General features: G+C 41.6%; 1 protein-coding gene across 10 annotated transcripts in view; it reads left to right on the top strand.

Moving 5' to 3' along the window:
• The window catches only part of LOC137594989 (band 4.1-like protein 1), a 64,510-nt gene extending 45,026 nt beyond the window's left edge, over nucleotides 1-19,484 (top strand). For 3 of the 10 annotated variants that reach the window (XM_068314725.1, XM_068314729.1, XM_068314727.1), the window contains exons 11-21: nucleotides 758-933; nucleotides 1,863-2,095; nucleotides 4,703-4,852; nucleotides 9,994-10,044; nucleotides 11,387-11,746; nucleotides 12,166-12,294; nucleotides 14,884-14,943; nucleotides 15,346-15,441; nucleotides 15,551-15,631; nucleotides 15,728-15,844; nucleotides 15,999-19,484. In XM_068314725.1, the coding sequence (XP_068170826.1) occupies nucleotides 758-933; nucleotides 1,863-2,095; nucleotides 4,703-4,852; nucleotides 9,994-10,044; nucleotides 11,387-11,746; nucleotides 12,166-12,294; nucleotides 14,884-14,943; nucleotides 15,346-15,441; nucleotides 15,551-15,631; nucleotides 15,728-15,844; nucleotides 15,999-16,004 (1,459 nt within the window). In that variant the 3' untranslated portion in view covers nucleotides 16,005-19,484. Of the gene's footprint in view, nucleotides 1-757; nucleotides 934-1,862; nucleotides 2,096-4,702; nucleotides 4,853-6,654; nucleotides 8,082-9,993; nucleotides 10,045-11,386; nucleotides 11,747-12,165; nucleotides 12,295-14,883; nucleotides 14,944-15,345; nucleotides 15,442-15,550; nucleotides 15,632-15,727; nucleotides 15,845-15,998 lie in introns of those variants that run through there. The other 7 variants (XM_068314730.1, XM_068314728.1, XR_011035370.1 and 4 more) reach the window with 6 other exon arrangements.
• The last annotated feature ends 505 nt before the right edge of the window (nucleotides 19,485-19,989 follow it).

Genomic DNA, 19,989 nt, shown 5'->3' with positions numbered 1-19,989 from the left:
CTAACCTCTTCAAGCTCGAGTTACTTTCATGTCGATGGACTATCTCATGGGTGTTATGGTATGTTATGGTATGTTAAAGGAAGATTCAGCTTTTGCTTGAACTGAAGCTCCAAATAGCTGCCTTAGCCAGCAGATACAGGTCATACCTGGAGAGTGCGCAATAAAAATTAATTGCAGTCTCAGTACAGTGGTACCTCTACTTACGAAAATTAATTGGTTCTGGAAGAAATTTCGTAAGTAGAGACGCGTTTTCCATGCAAATGCCCTAATCCGTTCCAAGCCCCCCAAAATTCCGACATAAATGTTTTATAAAGCATAAAAATGCATCAAAACATGTAACAAATACATGTTATGATTAGATTATTACACAATAAATGAGAGTTGTGCATAACGTAAAAAACAAAGAATAGAGTAAAGAATAATAATGACGGTCATTAACCTTTTAACTGCTGTCCCCATTGTTTTTTGCCCTCTTTGGTTCATACGCTCCTATCTCGCCATGAACAACAGAGTGAATTCCAGTCCTCCTTCTGAACTTCTCCAAACACCCACACGACGCCTTCAACTCCTTAAACTTCCTTTTGTTTTAATAACGTGGTGATTGTAGATGCGTTACGACCATATTCTTTGGGGAGATCAACCAAACGCATCCCTTTTTCATGCTTTACTATGATCTCTTGCTTTGTTTGTACGGACAAAAAAACTCTTTCCTCTTCTTTTCTTTTCCTCGTGTCTTTCCTCGTGTCTTTCTTTCCAGGCTCGTGTCTCCGGAGCCGCCTCCTAAGGGTTTCCTGGTGATGGGGTCAAAGTTTCGATATAGCGGAAGGACGCAGGCTCAAACCAGACAGGCGAGCGCTCTCATAGACCGGCCCGCTCCGCACTTCGAGCGTTCAACCAGCAAGAGGTACCTGTTGTCCAGAAGCCTGGATGGAGGTGAGAGCCAATAGATCTTTGAGTTTCAATGATGCAGTTAGGAGAAAAACATCTGAATAGCAGGACATTTTTTAAACAGGAAACAGGTGTTTAGTCTTGGGCTGTCCAAAAGTTTGCAAGATCTTATTAAGTAGGTTTACACAAACATAACTGATGGATTTCATGAAAGTTGTTGGATGAGTAGAGCATGCTTACAAAATCTTCACTTCATAAATTTGGTGGTTTTTGCATCTTGTTGGAATTTAGATCCGGATTTAATTTAATTTAATTTAGAGGTTGTTTTTCCAGGGCGGAGGTATGTAATCTATTGCCTGCTTTTATAGTGAAATGTTTACGAGTCATTAAATAATGTCTTCAGCAAACATTAGTTTCCAGAAAAGTGAAGGTAATTTACTGGTCAGTCTAATTTCACTTGCATATGCTGCCAATGGAAGTTGTTAGAGCTGTGCTGCAACATTAAGCAAGTCGTGACAGGGGGAACAAACAAAGTAATCCACAATAAAGAAATAATCTTGATCCCTAGGAAGTAGATTTGCTGACATCTTGATCCACGACACCTGGAAAGAACAGATCTTTTATCTTTTATGGGCCTCCAGGCTAAAGAAAAGTTTAAATTAAGATAAACTAAATAAAAATAAAAGCAACGCATGTGATTTAGCGCCTTCGTTCAAAGGAGACACGTTCATTGCATCAGGTGTTTGCACCTTTGTGCTTTCTTAAATTAACCTAAACAGACGATTGCATGCTGTCAGTCATGTGGATCTGTTTGTCTTTATTATTCCTGATGATCTTCGGTAGCTTTGAAGGCTCCGTGTTGTTTTGTTCCCCTAGTGCCAACAGTGTTAACGCCCGTGGCTCATTTCCCCAAATGCCACACTTTTGCTTTAAACCAGACATTTCTCATATAATAATGCATCTTGTGTGACCAGCAGAGTTCTCGAGGCCGGTATCAGCCATGTGTGAGAACCACGACGGCCTATCGCACCGCAGCATCAGCGACCAGCGCCGCCTCCACAGCCCCTCGGTGGACGAGCACGAGCTGGAGCAGGAACCCAGTTTGGAGCCGGATGAGGACGACAAGGACCAAGACGAGGACCACAAGACGGAGCAGGACTACGACTACGACGGAAACGTCACTCCCAGCAGAAAGAAAGAGATTGTGGTAGTTAAAATTTTCTGACACACACTTTTTGATGAATTTTTTTTTTGTTCCTGAGTTCATTTTCTAAGAATAATGAAAATTTCAAATGAATTTTTAGTCAAGTTTAAGGTATTTCTGGCCTTGGTGCGTGGAGATTGTTTGGGCTAAAGGGGTGCTGATGTACACCGATTTAGTTTTATCCAGCAGGGACATAATGGTGTGGTGGATTTAACATTACTAACTCTTCTCCTATGGCCCTATTCACTCAGGCTTATATGCTCACACTGCACTGCTTATAAATCCTGCTGACAGATGTACAGTTTTTTTTAACCCTCACTCATTTTGCTGAGAAATTCAAGTTCTGCTGTCCGTCGCTAACAAGCTTTTCCTTTTTTTTTTATTTTTAAAACTCTTGCTGTCCTCAAGGAGGAGGCTGGGTCACCAGCTGACAGTAAACAGGAGGTATTTGGTGTCTGGCGACTTTGGTCTCTGTTTGTCTGTATACCTGTCTTTGTCCATTCATCGTGAATGAATTTATTTAACTACATCCATCCAATTGTCTCTGTCTTCCAAAAATAAAAATAAAAAAAATTCTAGATTACATCATGAAAAACAAGGATGCTGAAAAAGTGTCTTTGGCTGTGTCCAGACTTATTATTATAGATATCCCATTGGTGCTAAAGAACTTTTATGATGCATTCAGCCTGGAAAACATTTGAAAAACATCCAAAAAAAAATACATATTTTTCCTGATTTCCTAGTCAGTAAGAGCATCCATGCTGCAAAATCTTCCCTTTCCATATCGATGATATAAATTATTAAACCATATCATCTCCCGTTCAGATCCACAACTTCTACTGGGGTATATTTTCAAGTCTTATCCAAATTTGTCTTGACATGGTAACAAACAAGCAGATCCAGCCTTCCAGTCTGTCTGCCTGCCTGCCTGTCCTCTGACAACCTTACAGTACCTGTGACGACTGTTTCTCTGCATCTAAACATGTTCCTGCACTCTCTGCACCCTCCTCCTCCTCACTCTTCACCTCTGACACCCCTTGTGCTCGCTCGACTATTCTCCTGCCCCAACTCAGCTCCCTCAGTTGGACCAGGAGACCACTCCTCGGCACAAACAGGAGGTACAGGATCCTGTCTTCAGCTCTTGTGCGTTCTGTCTTTTGTGCCTCTATTCCACTGCACGTCTAGTCTTATGGGTTTCAGACGTTCTCCTGCAGCTGGGATCAAAAGACATTTATAATTCTTTTGGAATTCCATCGAGATTTGAAATATTTGCGTCATCTATAAATGGATAAAAATGAGCCCTGACTTAACCATGTATAAAGCATCGCTTCTTGTCCATCACTGCATTAGAATAGACTGCTTTGTCCAGTAGAGGTAGAAGTACTCAGATTCATTATGTAAGGAAAAGTGTATAATAATTCAATTCAATATTCATGTCTAACTAAAATAGATCCCAAGGAGTATTTTCTTGTGACTAAAATATGCCGTTCAGCGTTCATTCGCGAGTAGGCGCCCTCAGAGTTACCTCAAGAGGTTAATAAAGCATCAGTATTCCCTATCCCTGCGACGGAAACATCAGGGCTTTATTATAAAGTCATATATTGAGTTTGATCTTCTCGCTCAAAATAGGAACCCACTCGTCAAATCAGATAAAGAGAAGAATAAAGAGCAGGTTTAAACATAACAACCACCAAAGCATTATTCATAGAAACAAAGATGGTAATTGTATTGGCTGCGTTATTTCTGCCCTACTTAAATTCACAACAGGTTTATCTGACTAATGATCTTTGTATTCGTAATGATTACGAAGAGATTCATTCTAATTTACTTCAGATAACAATTGACACATAAGAAAGACTGAGTAATCTGAAGAGAGCTCTTAAAAGCCAGTATTAATATTAGAAACTGTTTCAGTGAACTATTTTAACTCATATATTCACATTGTTATAGGATCACCTTGAACATTTATGGACTTTTCCATAAATATATAAAGTGACTGTAAATGTAAGTCAGATAAAGTGCAATGAAATGCAATAAAGCAGCCGTGAAGTGGCAGAAAAATGGAAGATATCCACCAAAATACAGATTTTCAGTTAACATGCAAAGTTATTTTTCCACCGCCGACTGTCATCGTTCCGTTTCGAACAAAAGAAAAAAAATAACAGCCCCCGTTTTAATTATCCAACGAGGTTAACAGACGCTCCTTATTAATTTCTTCATTATCTACTGGTGTTCATTTTTTTGTTTAAAAAAAAAACAATTAATTCAGCCGTAAGTAGAATTGCCTTTTGTTTGCTGAGAGCTTCGGCAGCGGCAGCTTAAATGACATTTCTCGTGTGCTGGCAGCACCAGAGGAGCAAAACCCTAGAAAATCCTCTAGTTAATACAAGTGTTAGCAATTCACATCTCATCTCCTCCTGTGTGTATCAAGTATCATCCCACGTCCCAGTAACTCATGCATATCAGAAGTTTTTAAAATGTGAGCGCTGCCTCTCAAAAGTCATGTTGACATCTTGCCGATGCGTTCCCTCGTCTCACCCCTTCCTGTTTTTTTTTTTTTTGTCCTTCCTCCTCCTCCTCCTCCTCCTCCTGCTTCTCCTTTTGCTTCAGTTTCACGACAAGTCGCAGGACTTCTTGCTGAAGCATCAGGCCAGCATCAACGAGCTGAAGAGAACCCTGAGGGAACCGAACAGCAAGCTGATGAACCGAGAGAAGCGTCTGTCAGCCACCTCCCCAACAGGCACACCGGAGAGGAAGGCTGTGAGTAAAGGGGGTTTTGATTTTGGTGGAGGGGTGGGGGTTGCGCTGATGTTCTTCTTTCGGTTCGCTGTTGTGTTGAATTCCTGTTTTTTGCTGTTTGACTTGAGAGAAAACAGATGATTTCACGTCTTGTTTTGCAAGTTTTTGTTTGCTCTTTTAGTCGTCTGACTGATAAATATGCATGATTAGTGGAAGGTAACGTGTTGAATTTCCTTCTCACGGGCAGTTCAAACATAGCGTGCACCTCCCCTCCCGTTGCAAAAAGACACTGCTGTTGCTGCTGCTCACAAAAGCAAACATTAAAAAAAACCTGCAAGTTTATTTTAAGATGCGTATTATGAAGTGTATCCTGCCTCGGTCTGGTGTGCCGTAATAATCCCGACAATATCTCATCGCTACTAGAAGCGTGAGTGACAGGCAGCACGGAAATAAACATCATAATGAGATTCGCGTCAAGATGTTTTAGTTTTTTTTGGGAGACTTGCACAACGACAGACACTTCAGAAGTAATTATCAGTTATAAATCTTTCACTTTGATGGCCCGATGATCCCCAAATATTTCTTCATGCCGGATCATGAAAGCTTTTTAATGCTTCGGTCACATTTTGGTAATTCGTCTTTTCAGATTGTAACCTTCAGATAGCTTTGCTTCCTTCCATGCCCGGATGCTTGAGTTGCCTTCAAATGATAATATTTTCCGTCTGGGATAATCGGATTAAACTCATAGAATGTCAAACTTTGTCTGTTGCAGAAAATATAATCTGCTGTGCCAGGTAAAATAGCCCAATTAGGGGGTCATCTGTTTGACTCAAACGCTGGGAAAGACAGTCAAGCATCTTCTTGTTCGGTCAAACCCAAATCTTTGATGGAGCCAGAGACAAAAAAAACAAAATTTGCTTTACAAATGTTTGCTGATTTGTGGATTTTGCGGCTGTCAGGTTAATCATGAAGTTAAAGGTTCATCATAGATTATTCTAAGCTGCGTTCAGACTGCAGAAAAAAATCGGATTCCAATCAGATTCCCTTTCAAAATCCAATTTTTAGTGCAGACTATACACACTTCAAGTGTCCAAATGGGATCTTGCTCTTTTCAGACTGGGCCACATTACTGGTTGACATGTTACCGTAGCAACGACGTTGGGGTGGAGGCGTCGTTCAAGCTCCGTGGCACGCTTTGGTTCTTGCGGCCTGTCGAGTGACGTCACGGACAGTCAAAACCGATCGATGTGTTTGGAGCCGTTCAGACTGAAACACATCGATTTGAAACTACCTCCAGAAAGCGGTTTCAATCCGTCTCGCAAAAATCGGATTTTATGTGGTATGTGACTGTTCAGACTACAATAGTGACATCCGATATCAGTCTAGATTGGCTAAAAAAATCAGATTTTGGCTGCCAGTCTGAACGCAGCCTAAAGGACACACTCAGTCAGGGTAACACTGATTCTTTCAGCCATTTTTTAATGCATCTCACTGATTTACTCCCTCATTTGGACCCCAAACTCTAACGGTTGTTCTTCCTTCTCTTTTAAACTGGGATCGACCAGTTGGAGGACCGAGCGGTGGGGAAAGACCCGGTTAACAGCCTGTCTGTTGAGGGTTTTGTCCAGAGGACTCTGGTGTCTTCACCTGAGGTTGCACCTTTCTCCCTTTCTCTCCCTTTCATGTTACGATTTTCTGTGTGTAACGTGTGTAACATGTAACGTGTGTGCCGTGGTCAAACGCATGTCCGACTTTGTACGTGTTGCATTACCCATGATCCAAAATGGGGTGTGTAGATTTCATTATTTTCAGTAGTTATGCTTGGTATGTCTAACTCTGTTTAATCTATACCAACATGTAGGGCTCTGAAGAGTGGGTATTGATTGAAAAAACAGAAACTTATCAGCAGGACCATGACTGGAAGGCAGAAGAAAACAACAAATCTATCACATCCGATTGCTCGAAAGAGAAAAAGGAGATGGACAAAGAAATAGACATTACCAAGATGATGCACAAAGAGGTAACAGGGTATGACAGGAAAGAAATGAAAAGCCATATTGATGGATACCCATCAACAAAATTGTCGAGAGAGGCGGATGCATGTTCTGAGCCGCCGCCGACTAACAAAAGTCGTTTCGTGATTGAATTATCTGAGAACCAAGACTCTTTTCAAGACAAATCTCAAAGTAAACCACCTGAAGTCTCAGACCCCGAGGCAAACAGCGATGTTGCCTTGGGCTTGCAGCAGTTAAAGGAACGCAAAGCCTCTAAACCGCGAAAAAAGAGGAGACCCCAGAGCTTAAACTTGGGAACGACTGCTGAGCTCATCCAAAGAAAAGGAGACAGCGATTCTACCGGAGAAGAAAATGAGGATTCGGATTCCGACAACAATGCCGAAGAAAGCTCTTCAAAGAGAAATCATTACGAGTCTCCCCCGGTGACACTGAAGAAAGGTGATCAGGGTTCAGGGAGGAATCAGTCTGTCGGGGGCTCTAATGCCGACAATCAGGAAGACACAACGAGAGGAAAAAGCCAACAAGAGGCCTCGAGTCAAGAAACAGAGCAGGTGAAGAGAAAAGTCGCTCATGTTGGGTCGGCAGACGTCGATTTGGGGGCGGTGAACGGACCGGCGAAGACGCAGCATGGTAGTTCATTAGCGGGTGTGAAAGGGGAAGGTGTGACGAAGGCGCGTGGGAAGGGGCTTATTGACAACAAGGAGCTAGCCGAGGTGAAACTCCGACAGGTCAAGACGCACGAGAGGAAGGTCAGTAGCTCGGGGGGAGAGGATATCGACAGTTTCCTGGGGGAGAGAGGTCAGACGACGTCTCTGCACCGACTCTCAGGAAATCAGTCGGAAATCACCAGGATCGTACCTCTGAAGCCGGAGAGATCGAGGAGCGTGGCGTATAAGGACGAAAGGGACGGCGCGGGGCACGAGGAATCCACATGGGTCACCAGGAGGGAGTACCGCTGGTCCGTGGGCTCCCCTGAGGGACCCTCGGACCTTAACTGGGCCGACATCTCCGCCTTCCATTCGGCGTTCGGGGATCATCCCGACGACGGCTACGAGCTGGGCAGAGGAGCTAAAGAGAGTCAGTCGATCGGCTCAAAGATTTCAGCGCTTCCCAAAATGGCTCCCCCGGCCCCCCCAGTGAAAACGCAGAAGGCCAGGGAGTCCGGGCTAATATTGCGGAACAGCCGAAACGCTGGCAGGGATCCGAGCCTGGAGGCGGCGAAGAAGAGACACTCGGTAAAAACTGTGCTTGGCTTTTTCCACTCAGTGGAAAATACATCATCGCATGAGCTTCAGACAGACTCGCACGCCATGTTTCTTTCTTTTTTTTTTTTTTTTTTCCTACGCTTTCAGTGACTTGAAACACTCATCCATCTTACCTGTTCATGCCTGTATGAAGAGCAGGTGGAGCGCTGCTTTTGCTCCGTCTTTTGGTCCCCAAAAAAACCCAAAAAACCCCAAAAAACAAAATGTTTGGACATTTTTCCACTTTGATCTGCTTTCATTGTCTTTCACCATGCACCACTTTTTTTTTTTTTTTGGGCAAATCTGTACAGGTCACCTCTGGCTGTGAAAGCTCTAAAAAAAACCCCGAGAACTATCAATCCATCGGTTTGTATTCTCTCTTTTAACTTTAACTGAGCCTCAAATTTCTTTCCAGCTCACGTTCATCTCTTTCAGAAGAGGAGGGAAGGGAAGGGAAGGCAATGGGGGGGGGGGAAATGCTTTCATATTATCACCGCTCCGATGAATATTGCACATCACTTGGTGTATTTAAAATGGAAATAGAAAAAACCCCCCAAATGATTTATTGCATACTAATATTACTAATTTAATCACACCAGGAACGATAAATTACACTCCATCTATTAGTTTGTTGCAAACATCTATTATCTTACAAAATTAGAGATAAGTGGAGTCTGGAATTGTCCCCCCCCCCAAAAAAAAATGAAATAAAAAATTGAGTAACTAGATCACCTACATCAACGCAATTTAGCAAAATGTCTCTTTGGTACCGCAAATCACAAATCAGATCAATTATTTTCCTCTTACCTGCATAGAGAGCTGAGCGGTGTTACCAACACTTTTGGCTCTCCGACTGTGAAAACGTCGGCGAGCGGCGAGCGGCCAGACGCCACAGCTCAGTGCCTGACACCGTCAGATTTGCTTTGCTTTCATTTCACCTATCGGTATCATTAGGAAGCTTGTTCGGCCCTTTTTTTGCCGTTGAAATGAAAGGAATTTGAAGTGAATAGACACGACCGGCTTTCATCATGTCCCACCTTTTTTTTTTTTCTTCTTCTTCATCCTGAATCAAGCTCTCGCATATATTTGATTAATAAGGCATGAGGAGAGAGGGTTTTTTTGTGTGTGTGTGTGTCGCTCTTCCACCCCTGCTAGCGACAATCACATTCAAAATCAGATTGAAACACGGAGAGAGAGTGAAAGAAAAATATCGCTCCTCCAAAATAAGTGGTTCCCCCGCTCGTACTGCCACATTGACGGGCTGTGAAATACACCTCGACCCCCTTTTTTATTGGACATGCAAAAACATAATTTGACAACATTCGCTTATTGACATTCAAGGTGCGTATAGTGTTGCAACACTTTTCTTACTTGGTCAATGAGTGGCTGCTGCTATCCTGAAAACCTGCTCATTATACATAAACATACCGCATGATTCTTTTGCATCTGTCAGTTCTAACAAATGAACTTGTCTGTAGATGTTGCAGTAAGCTCTATTCTCTTCTCTAAACTGTATTTTCTGTGCTATGTTATTATAAAATACGCACCTTAATCCATGTGGACACGACTATCTCTGGACCACTCCACCGGCCTTAGATTAGATCTAGTTGAACGTCTCACCTAAACTTGGGTTTGAGTCTTTAAAAGTCATTAAAGACATTAAAACTCAAATATTATGAGCTGCTTTGAAATATGTGGCGCTATTCGGATTTGAGCATCAGACCAAGACCCCAGTTTAAGTGTGGAATAAACCCTGTTTTGCTCAGAATATATTGATCTCATATATTCCGACTCTAATCCGGCTTTATAGGTGAGGTTTCTGTTTGTGTCCGTTGGCCACTTCATGCTATAGCGCTAACCTTCACTTGCTCTCTGTGCCCTTTCCTCTGCTTCCCCCCTGCAGGAGCCTGTCTCCACTCCTGCCATTTATGAAGAGTCATTTCCAGATTTAAAGGTTATTAATTTGTATATAAATCCACCTTCATGCGCTCCACCCATCACCCGTTTTACCCTCTCTGCACCCCGCGTTGGTAAACTGCATACTTCTGTCTGACTGCACCACTTCACCTCATACATAAAAATGATAAATGATTTTTTGCCGTCTCCACCGGTGCCCTCATCCATCACCATGATCAGAATTTTAATTGAATCCGGCTGCTGTAAACACAACTTTGACTGTCGCTGGTGGGATGTAGTTTGTGCCGTTATCCGATTAGCAGTTCTACTCGTGACTACATTAGGGGCATGACTTCACATTGACCGCCTCGGGAGCTTCATTCTGACTCACTGGCGTTTGTGACATTTTGGCTTATGACACCTTAAAACTAGAGCTATTTTGCTTCCAACCCCTCGTCACGGATCAGTTCAGCCAAATTGTTGTTTCATTTCAGAGGCTTGTTGTTAGTAATGACTTCCAAAGTTAAGGTTAAGGTGGCAGCGAGGTTTTAAAGGTATCAGGCTAAACGTTTCAATGACATTTAAATTCATCATTTTGATCACTAAATCATACGTGATAAAATATTTAGAAAATCTTAAATAATAAAGTAAGTACACATTATTATACTTGATAATGCGTGCGTGTGTATATATAAATATACAGTATATATATATATATATATATATATATATATATATATATATTAACATTATTAAATATAACTCTTTTTGTAAAGGAGTGTAGCTCACTGTGCTAGTTAGAATTAGCTGTAGAGTTGTTTGCAATTTTTTTCCCCTTTTATCACTGCAAAATGTAACTGCTGCTTCATTACTTATTATTAATAATACACCAAAATCTAATTTATACTTGTTCTTTGTATATTTTTACTGCTAAAAAAGAAATTTGTAGATTAGTTTTAGCTGGCTATCCATAGCCAGCTAGTCATTGTGAACATTAAAGTTATATTGCACATCAAAATATAAATATTATTTTATCCAAGGAAAGAAAACAACACATTAAAAGTCAGATTCTGGAATTTAATCTCATGTTTTAGATTAAATGTTGGAAAAAATCTGAATTTTGTAACTTTTGTTTTTCTTCATGTTATAAAGTATTAGGATTTCCCACAAAATGCAAAGGCACCATTGGAGCACTTTTAATTTCAGACTGTATATGCTGTATATTCAGGATATATCGCACAGCTTTGAATTTGGAACTCGGATTTATAATTTCTTCCCAAACACCACCTTCAAACCACCAACACCAGGACGATTCTTCCCATTCCATGCCATCGTCATCGTCTGTCCGTCTGCGGTTCAATAAGTACAGAGTGATGACCCTGTGTCTCCACCGACCCCAGAAGGATCTCGTGGACAGGAGGCCCCAGATGAGCTTCACCTCGGAGGAGGAGCTGGAGCGCGATACGGTGGCCTGCATGAGGGAAACTCACCTGGGCATCGAACGCAAGTGTTCCAGCATGACGGTCAGCTCCACGTCCAGCCTGGAGGCTGAGGTGGACTTCACCGTCATCATGGACCTCCACTCCGGCTTGGAGGACTTCTCCAAGGGGATATCGGAGCTGGGGGAGGGGGAGCAGCAGCCAGAGGTTGGCCGGGACGACTTTGAAGAGACCTCCAGATTCTACTCGGCTCGTCTGATGGGCTCCCAGGACAAATCTCCCCTTGAAGAGAAGCTTCCTGAGGAGGGAACGAGTCACGAGGTAGACAGATGAATAGTCATTCTTCATAATCATCATCATCATCATCATCTGGATCCACCCCGCCTGGCTGGACATGGCACCATGGCTCCCTGATTACATGTTCCTTTTGTTCCATGTTGATTTTTATGTTGTGCTCTATTTTATATATTTTTTTCACCCATTCCACTGTTTTAAGTTGTGTATATTTTATTTCCCTGATGCAGCATCATCATTACATATCATCATCAAGCCCAGCGATCCAGCAAAACAAAACAAAAAAGGCTTCTTTCTTTATGTTACCAGTTTTCTAAAGCTTTTATCTGAATAAATACACGCTGCTCAAGAGCTCTACATCATTTCCTGGGGTCCTCACAGCTGTAGATGTAAATTAAATGCCTGTTTGTTTTTTTTTAACTGATCTGTTTTTGTGTGTCGCTCAGCCTCCTGTAGCGAAGAAAGACGTCAGCGCTGTGAACTTGGCCCATATGATGAAGAGGTCCGATTCGAGGACCGAGACACAAACGAATGGATCTGAGATCCACCCCAACGCCACCAATGTCTCACCGCAGGTAAAAAAAACCAATAACAACACACACTATGTGAACACACACTTACCGTACTGCCTGAACATCAGTTTAAAGAGTTTGTTTTGATGTTTACTCCCCTTTTTTCAGGCTTTTTTGCTAATCTATAAGGCAACTAACTGCTTTCTGATGGTAGCTCCCAGATATACAAATGCTTTATTGAAGCATGGGGGAGTTGATAACGCTTATATGTACTGCTGCAGGTCTAATTAAAATCATCAAAGTGCTGAAAAGGTTTTTAAAATGCTTTTGGTTTGCTTCAAATACCAGATATGCCGTAGGATACTTGGTGAAATTTCATTACGTATTCAAATTCATTGAGTTGTTTTCATACCAAAGTAGTTTGCGTGTTGATAATAATAATAGTAATATTTATAAAAATATATCTCCACAATTAGTTTCCGGGTCCATTAATTCATTTTTGCGGCATTTAAAATGACTGACATGATCTTAAGTTGTCAATAATTTTCAAAATAAGTGACTTAAATGATGAATTTGCGACCACAAAAAAATTTAAAAAAATGGAGGCAAACACTAAAAACAAATTAATCTGAACTTCCAGATGAATTTGTAAAATCTGATTTTTTAATAATATAATGAATAAAATGCTGGAGTGAATGTTTTGATGTCCTTAAATTTGTGTTTATTATTTAATTTAAGGACCCAAGACTGTTATGGATTTATACATTTAACTCTTAATGAGTTCAAATTTAATTATTTTTATTCCCTTTATTTTTCAGATTTTACATTTATGAGGGATGTATTTTTTTTTTTAAATACAGTGTTGTGTGTCAGGGCGAGTGAGGCTAACGTCTTTGGATCAATCCTATTAGTCACAGATCAAAGATTTAGCTATTGGCGCCTTATTACAACGGAACTCTGGAGTTGGTCTTGATGAGCGGAGGAAGCTTTTTTCTTCTGACTCCAGTGATGTGATGTCCGTAATCCCAGAGATGACATAACTACATCATTACCAAGTGATTAAAGCATCGACAGTGTATTAATGAGGATGATGAAAGCAGGTGCGAATCCTATTCATCTCCAGAGGCAAAGATTTGAGAGATGCCTGGCTGTCCCTGAGGTGCCTTATTATCATGTAATTACCGCTAGACTCTTTAGCCAGTCAGCTACGGTAGTGGATGGAATTAGGGAATAATGTGTAGAGGATATCAATGTTGAGTCAGATTTTATGTCATGTCAGAGAAGTGTGTGTTTGTTTTGTGTGTGTGTGTGTGTGTGTGTGTGTGTAAGGACCTTGTAAGGACATTTGGGCCGGGGCTTTTTAAGGGTCAACACTTACTTTTAAGTGTTTTTGCTGAAATAAAATTGGGGTTTAGCTTTGTGTCATTAAGAGTTATGTGTTATGACAAAGGGAATACGTTGTGTCATCGAGGTGAAGTGAGAATCTGCAGTAAAGTGAGGATGACGTCATTGCTAGACAAAGAGCTGCTGCACAAACGTTGTTCAGCCAGCAGAGGGCGCTATAGCACTTCTTCGGAGCGTCACCGACGCTCTTCTGCTGCCAGCTGCCGGACAGGCTCTGAATTTGGCAAACGTTACCCCCAGACTGAAGTAAAAAAAAAAAAAAAAAGAGTTCAACTCGACAAACACCTTGATAAATATTTAATAGTAAATCAGTAAAAAGCCTTTCAGTCATGTTTTGGATATGTAATTTGGCCGAAGCATTTACAAATGGTCCATAGCTTTAAAATAAGATGGTGGAGTATAAAATAACTTCTGTTATGAAAGCACATCATTAACATTTTAATGTTTTCATTGGCTTTGTGTTTTAACACGTCAGAAGGTTTTATTTGATGTCTTTTCACTGGTTTCATCATAAAATAACTCTGAAGCCTGAAGCCGACACACCGCTCTGCTCAAGCAGGTGTGTCGTTCCTCTGCTCGGGCCTCCATAGACGAAGAGCTAATTGGGATTTTTCACCGTAGGTGTAGCTAATGACATTAAAGGAAGCCCCAGTGAGCCCTGTCAGTGAGCCAGCAGGAACAATACAACTTAATTACATCGACTTTAAATACAGAGGTGAGACTAATTTTGGTAATCCAGCTCAGCCCCATTAAGTGTCACAACAGGTGAAACGACGCGCACGATATTTGGACCCCGGAACCGGATTACCTAAATGAAAAGAACTCCATATCATTACACCTGGTGCTCATCCTGCAGACATGTTTTTTTAGCTATTATTTTCAAGCTAAGGCACAACAGAAAACATCTGCAAATAAGAAAAGGTTGCATGAATTGTTTTGTATCTCAATTCCAATTTTCACTTTGTGCTGCGCTCGCACTCGAGAAGTGACAAAACACAGAAAGCGTGAATACTAAATATAGACATGATGATTGACTGTGGGGGTGCACAGTGGAAACAGACACTGCTCATACAGCTGGAAAAAAATTATTTAGGTGGAGGTGTAATAATAAAAAAAGAAATACATAAGATGTCTAAAAAATAAATCAAGAATGCTGCTTGAGGCTGGAGATATTCTCTTTGGATCCTTTAATACTTGTAGTATTCTGATTGAAGTTCTTTCACCTTTTCCTCTCTCTCTCTCATTCAGAACTTCGGAGCTGTCAGCCCCCAGGAGGCCCCCGCTGCCCTCAAACTAAATGGCTCTCCTGTAAGTATCCCTGCAGAAGAATACATCAGTGTGACAGCATGTGGCGGCAGAATAAGAAAGTCCAGCCGATGTGATGTCGCTGACTCCTTTTTACAGGCCTGACCTTTACATCATCGCCTCATGAATAAATGTAGAAGTGATAAAGAGGTGACAGGAACATATCTGCATTGTGATCCACGTTGGGGGAACATCTGCTGCGTCATCATTAGGATATAATAGAAAAAAAAATAATATAAAGGCCGTAAAGAGTCTTAAAAAACAAAGGAGTAAAAGAGAAAATGCTTGTATGTCCTCTGACTTTAGTGCAACGTTAAATTTTTATTTTATTTTATTTTTTTGGCTTCATTTTTTTATTCTTTTAAATGTGTGTATTAATGTGTGTGTCTAATGAACATGCTGCAGGTAAAAGCCAGCGTCCAGGAGAGAGATCCTGTCGTTTGCCCACTGACCATCACATCTGAGAACGTCACCTCAGCAACCACAACCCAAGTTACCAAGGTAATGCCTTACCTGTTCTCATGGTTACGGATTAAATGACTGTCTCCATGCCTCTGAGTATTTTAACTTTATATTTAATTGATAAAATACTGATGTGTGAATTCTCTAGACTGTGAAAGGAGGCTACTCCGAGACCAGGATCGAGAAGAGGATCATCATCACGGGAGACGACGACGTGGACCAACATCAGGTGAGGAGCGTCGTACGATGCTGCAGCTGACATCGTCTGATTGGGTAATGCTTCAAATCTGTGACTTGTGTGTGTGAATGCATCACCTCGCCCCAGGCCCTCGCCATGGCGATCCAAGAGGCCAAGCAGCAGCATCCCGATATGCTGGTGACGAAAGCGGTGGTTATCAGGGAATCAGAGTCTCCCACTGAAGAGCTACAGCCGAAAGCAGAGGTACGTGGATCTGTTGGTTTTGTTGTCGATTTTGAAACATTCCAAATTGTTGCAAAAAAAAGTGAGCATCAAGCAACATCTTGACAAAGTCATGAGTCGTTTTTTTACGTGTTCGTCTGCCTGTTGACTCCTTCGTATCGTTGTCTCGTTGCAGTCCTGATCGGACGTGGTGGCTCCTGAGACGGAGGGACCAGGAGAGGAATGATCCAGCTCTGCGTCTCCTGCCCACCCTGCAGTACGCCACCTACTGGACACGAGGACTCTCTCTCTCTCTCTCTCTCTCTCTCTCTCTCTCTCTCTCTCTCTCTCTCTCTCTCTCTCTCTCCCTTGTCTGTGCACACACTGATCTGAGAACAGACTGCGTTCCATGAAGCAGTAGACCCCCCCCCCCCCCATGTCCCTTTATACAAACCGACTGTGACTGCACCTCTGACCCAACCCCGCCTCTTGTCTCGTCCCAGCACCACCCCCTACGGACCAGGAAGTGTCTTCTACTGGATGTTTCACCTTCTGCTTTTAATCAAAATGGAGCGATTAAAAGCCAGACCTGCTCACATCTGTTATTCTGTGAATTCACCTCTGTGAGAGGGGATTTTTGCTTGTATATTATTTAATCACACACACATACACACACACACACACACACACACACACACACACACACACACACACACACAATTTTGGCTGATTTGAACCCGCTGAGGACCATCTGACTTTTTTAACCTCGCCCGATATCCTTCCCTCAAAAATCACATCTTCATATTTAATATCTTAATCAGCTGTCCTTTGTTTATCGTCACACATAGAATGAATAAGAAATAAAAGCAGAGAAGGGCTGACATTATGATGCGGTAAGGGGGAGGGGGGGGGTTTGCGATTAGGGGTGGGGTTGGTGGCAACACGTTGCTCGTTGCTGCCACCTCCTGGCTGCGACATCATCAGTACAAGTAACAGCTGTCTTATAAGCGTTTTACATTTTTATCTATACAAAAAAAATTTATGTCCAGTGTTCGCTTGTTTATGAGGTACGTATAATATCAGACGATTATAATCTGCATGATTTAAATTTCAACATAGCTGAGGGAATGGAAAAGAAAAAAACAATATACTGACATGCCCACATTTAAAACCCGTGCTGTGATGATGATGATGGGACCTAGAGAAAAGCAAAAAAATAAAATAAAAACTACTGGACAGGTGAGTAGGGGACACTCTATGATCTGAATGGACTCTGCGGACAGACAGACTGTTGTGTAAAAGTTCAGTGGACAGCTCGTTGGTACATTGGTTCCAGTCTTCGTTCCATTTCCCTGCTTACTTTCAGCATTTTAATTTTGGAGTCAACTCTTCATCCGCAGAGAGAAATTTGTGCGACATATTTTTGGGTGATTTATAAGATTAAAAAAAAAAGAAAAGATAATATAAATTATATTGTATCTAATAACCTTCTAAAATGTGATATTTTATTTTGTTCCTAATTGATTTTACTGACATCCGTCATGAAACAAAGTCATGTCATCTTTTGCCTTTTTGGACATTTCAGTCATGTTCGTGCTAAAAACTATCAAAAAGAGACTCCATTTCTGAATAACTTTGTAATGTAGCATTAGAAATCCTAGAAAGTCCTAATCAGAAAGATCTCACCCAGAACCAGACATTAGTCTGGCACCCTGAAGTTGAGATACAATAAATGGACTTTTGGTTCTTAGATTCTTTTCATGCAGTTCGTTTCAGATCATAAGAGATGTGCCTGTAAATAATCAATAAAAGCATCATTTACTGTTAATGTTGATTATTTTTTTTTGGCCCCTTGGAGGCAGAAAAAGTAGCTGCAAAAAACATTGATATATTATAACCTATAACCTGACTATCTGCTAAATTCTCCACCACGTTCACCAGTTCGTGGTTAACTTGGTCCTCGTGGGACCAGGTCATATAGGTCAGAAAAACAAAAACACAACACTAACAGAAAGGATCAATTCGTTAGGCGATGCGGAGCTGAGGGTAAACCAGGGTCGGTGCGAAAACTTTGCAAGTTTCAACTTCCGAAGTTAAAAAAAACTCATCTTCACAGCGCAAAACTTCAAAAAAACAAACAAAAAACCCCAAACTGAAATCATGGCTGGAATGTTCAAAAACCACAAAGTTATCATGGGTTTATTTTTGTTTTCTGTTGGACTAACCTTATAAATTATGATGTATGAGTTTGGAGTTTTATTTATAGGAGCGCGCTTTTCCTCTCTCTTCCTCTTAAAAAGCCGAGACCCAAACCTGTTGGCTGTCATCTAACACATAACCTGTCTGACCTTTAATACTATTACTATGCATCACTTATCACACATTAAAAAAAAAAAAACCCTCTGATGGAACCGCGTTAGCGTGCGCACGTCTTCGTCAGCTTTGTGCTCCCATTAACCGAAGCAGTGAAGCACACTGCTTGTAAAAATTTGCAATAAGCACCCATTATTCTTAACCTCTATGTCCTCCAAAGGGAGAAAACTGTGAACTCTCATGCGCGTTGAAGCGAAACCAAAAGCTATAACACGGAGTTACCGATATTCAAAAGGAGCTTTTCCAACACTTGTGACCATGGCTTCCTCACCCTCGTCGTCTGATCCTCTCATTCCACCAACTTGAATCTGTCAACCTGCTGTAAATGTGTCAGAAAAAAAACAGCTGATTACTTGTAAACTATATTTTATTTGTGTGTTTTTGGTTTTTTTTTGTCACATGACACTGGACTGTTGAGAAGGCACTAGTTTGCAGTATTTGAAACTGTTTTTTTTTGTTTTTGTTTTGGGGGGGGTGACCTGCCTTTGCTGTACTATTGGACATATTGCTGGTGTAAGAGAGAAGTTGTGTACCGTGAGGTGAGAAGTTGAAATATGTATTTATGTATAAATATCCATACTACTGTGTATTTTTAATGATGTGGAAATCAGTATAGGAGCAGGGATGCGTTTGAGGCACTACGCGTAATCCAAAGGACAACAGTGCTGCGTAAATGTCCCATGAGTGGGTGCCTTAATGTTTCTGGGTTGTGTTTTCTGGAGCAAGGAGCTGCAGCTGAATGTGTTGTCGATCATCACCAGGCAGTTGAGAAACACCCCCCCCCTTACACCCCCCAGGTCCAAGGTGAGGAGGAGCCGACCTGTACAGAATGTGGCATTGAGAGTCGTGACGAAGACGTCCCTCCGGATCAGAACCGTTGTTCTCAGTGAAATGGAAATCATTAACTTCGGCCCCATCGGTGTGGAAAAACCAGCATATTACGGATATGAACTATTTTCTGTGAAAAGCATTGTTTAGCCTCCACCTTCAATTCTCCACCGCTTTTTGCCCTCACCCCTCCCATAACCCCCCACCTCCCCCGTGCTTGGTGGTGTGTATTTGCCGTGTTTGCATTCAGTCTAAATGGAAAAACATACATGCATAAATAAAAGTGTCAGTATGATTCAAAGGTTGTCTCTGATTTTGAAGAAAGGAGAAGACCCCCCCCCACACACACCAAACGTTAAAATCCATGTTGCGTAAATTCTGTCTTGAGTCTGAATTTCCTGGATTATACGAGTTCCTTTCGTGAGCGTCTCCATTACGCATGTGGATTGACCCGTGAAAATCCGGCACAAAGCCAAACACAAATAAAGCGTCGTTATGACAAAAAAAAAAAAAAAAAGTCTTGGTGAGAAAGTTTTGGCTCCCTTTAACAGGATCCACATTACAGTTCAAAGTTTTCAGGTCCATACACGGTGGAGAGAAAAATCAGTGACACAAATATTATGTGGTGCAAAACCCCAGATCGGAAAAGAAAATCCAGAATAAATCTAGAGTTTGTCACATTAAGATGATGAAACTTTACATTTTCAGGCCCCATCCACACGATGACGGAACTTTTTGGATTGGGCAACTTTTTTGTTGCGTTTCCGCCTTCCGTCCACACGACAACGCAGATATCCGGAACCAAAATGCAACTTTTTGAAAATGCTGGCCTAGGTGGATTTTTTTGTTGTTGAAAACGCTGGGTCTGCGTTGTTGTGTGCAACTCTTTTATCCGGGGGGCGGGGGGGGTGTATCCCTGGGGACCAAATCCGCTGTGACGTCATGCATGTTACGCAAATCTAAATGTACAAACGGAGCTAAAACCG

This window comes from Antennarius striatus, chromosome 5 (assembly GCF_040054535.1).
Source record: "Antennarius striatus isolate MH-2024 chromosome 5, ASM4005453v1, whole genome shotgun sequence".
Classification (NCBI taxonomy): domain Eukaryota; kingdom Metazoa; phylum Chordata; class Actinopteri; order Lophiiformes; family Antennariidae; genus Antennarius; species Antennarius striatus.
This window is presented reverse-complemented; position numbering and strand designations above follow the sequence as displayed.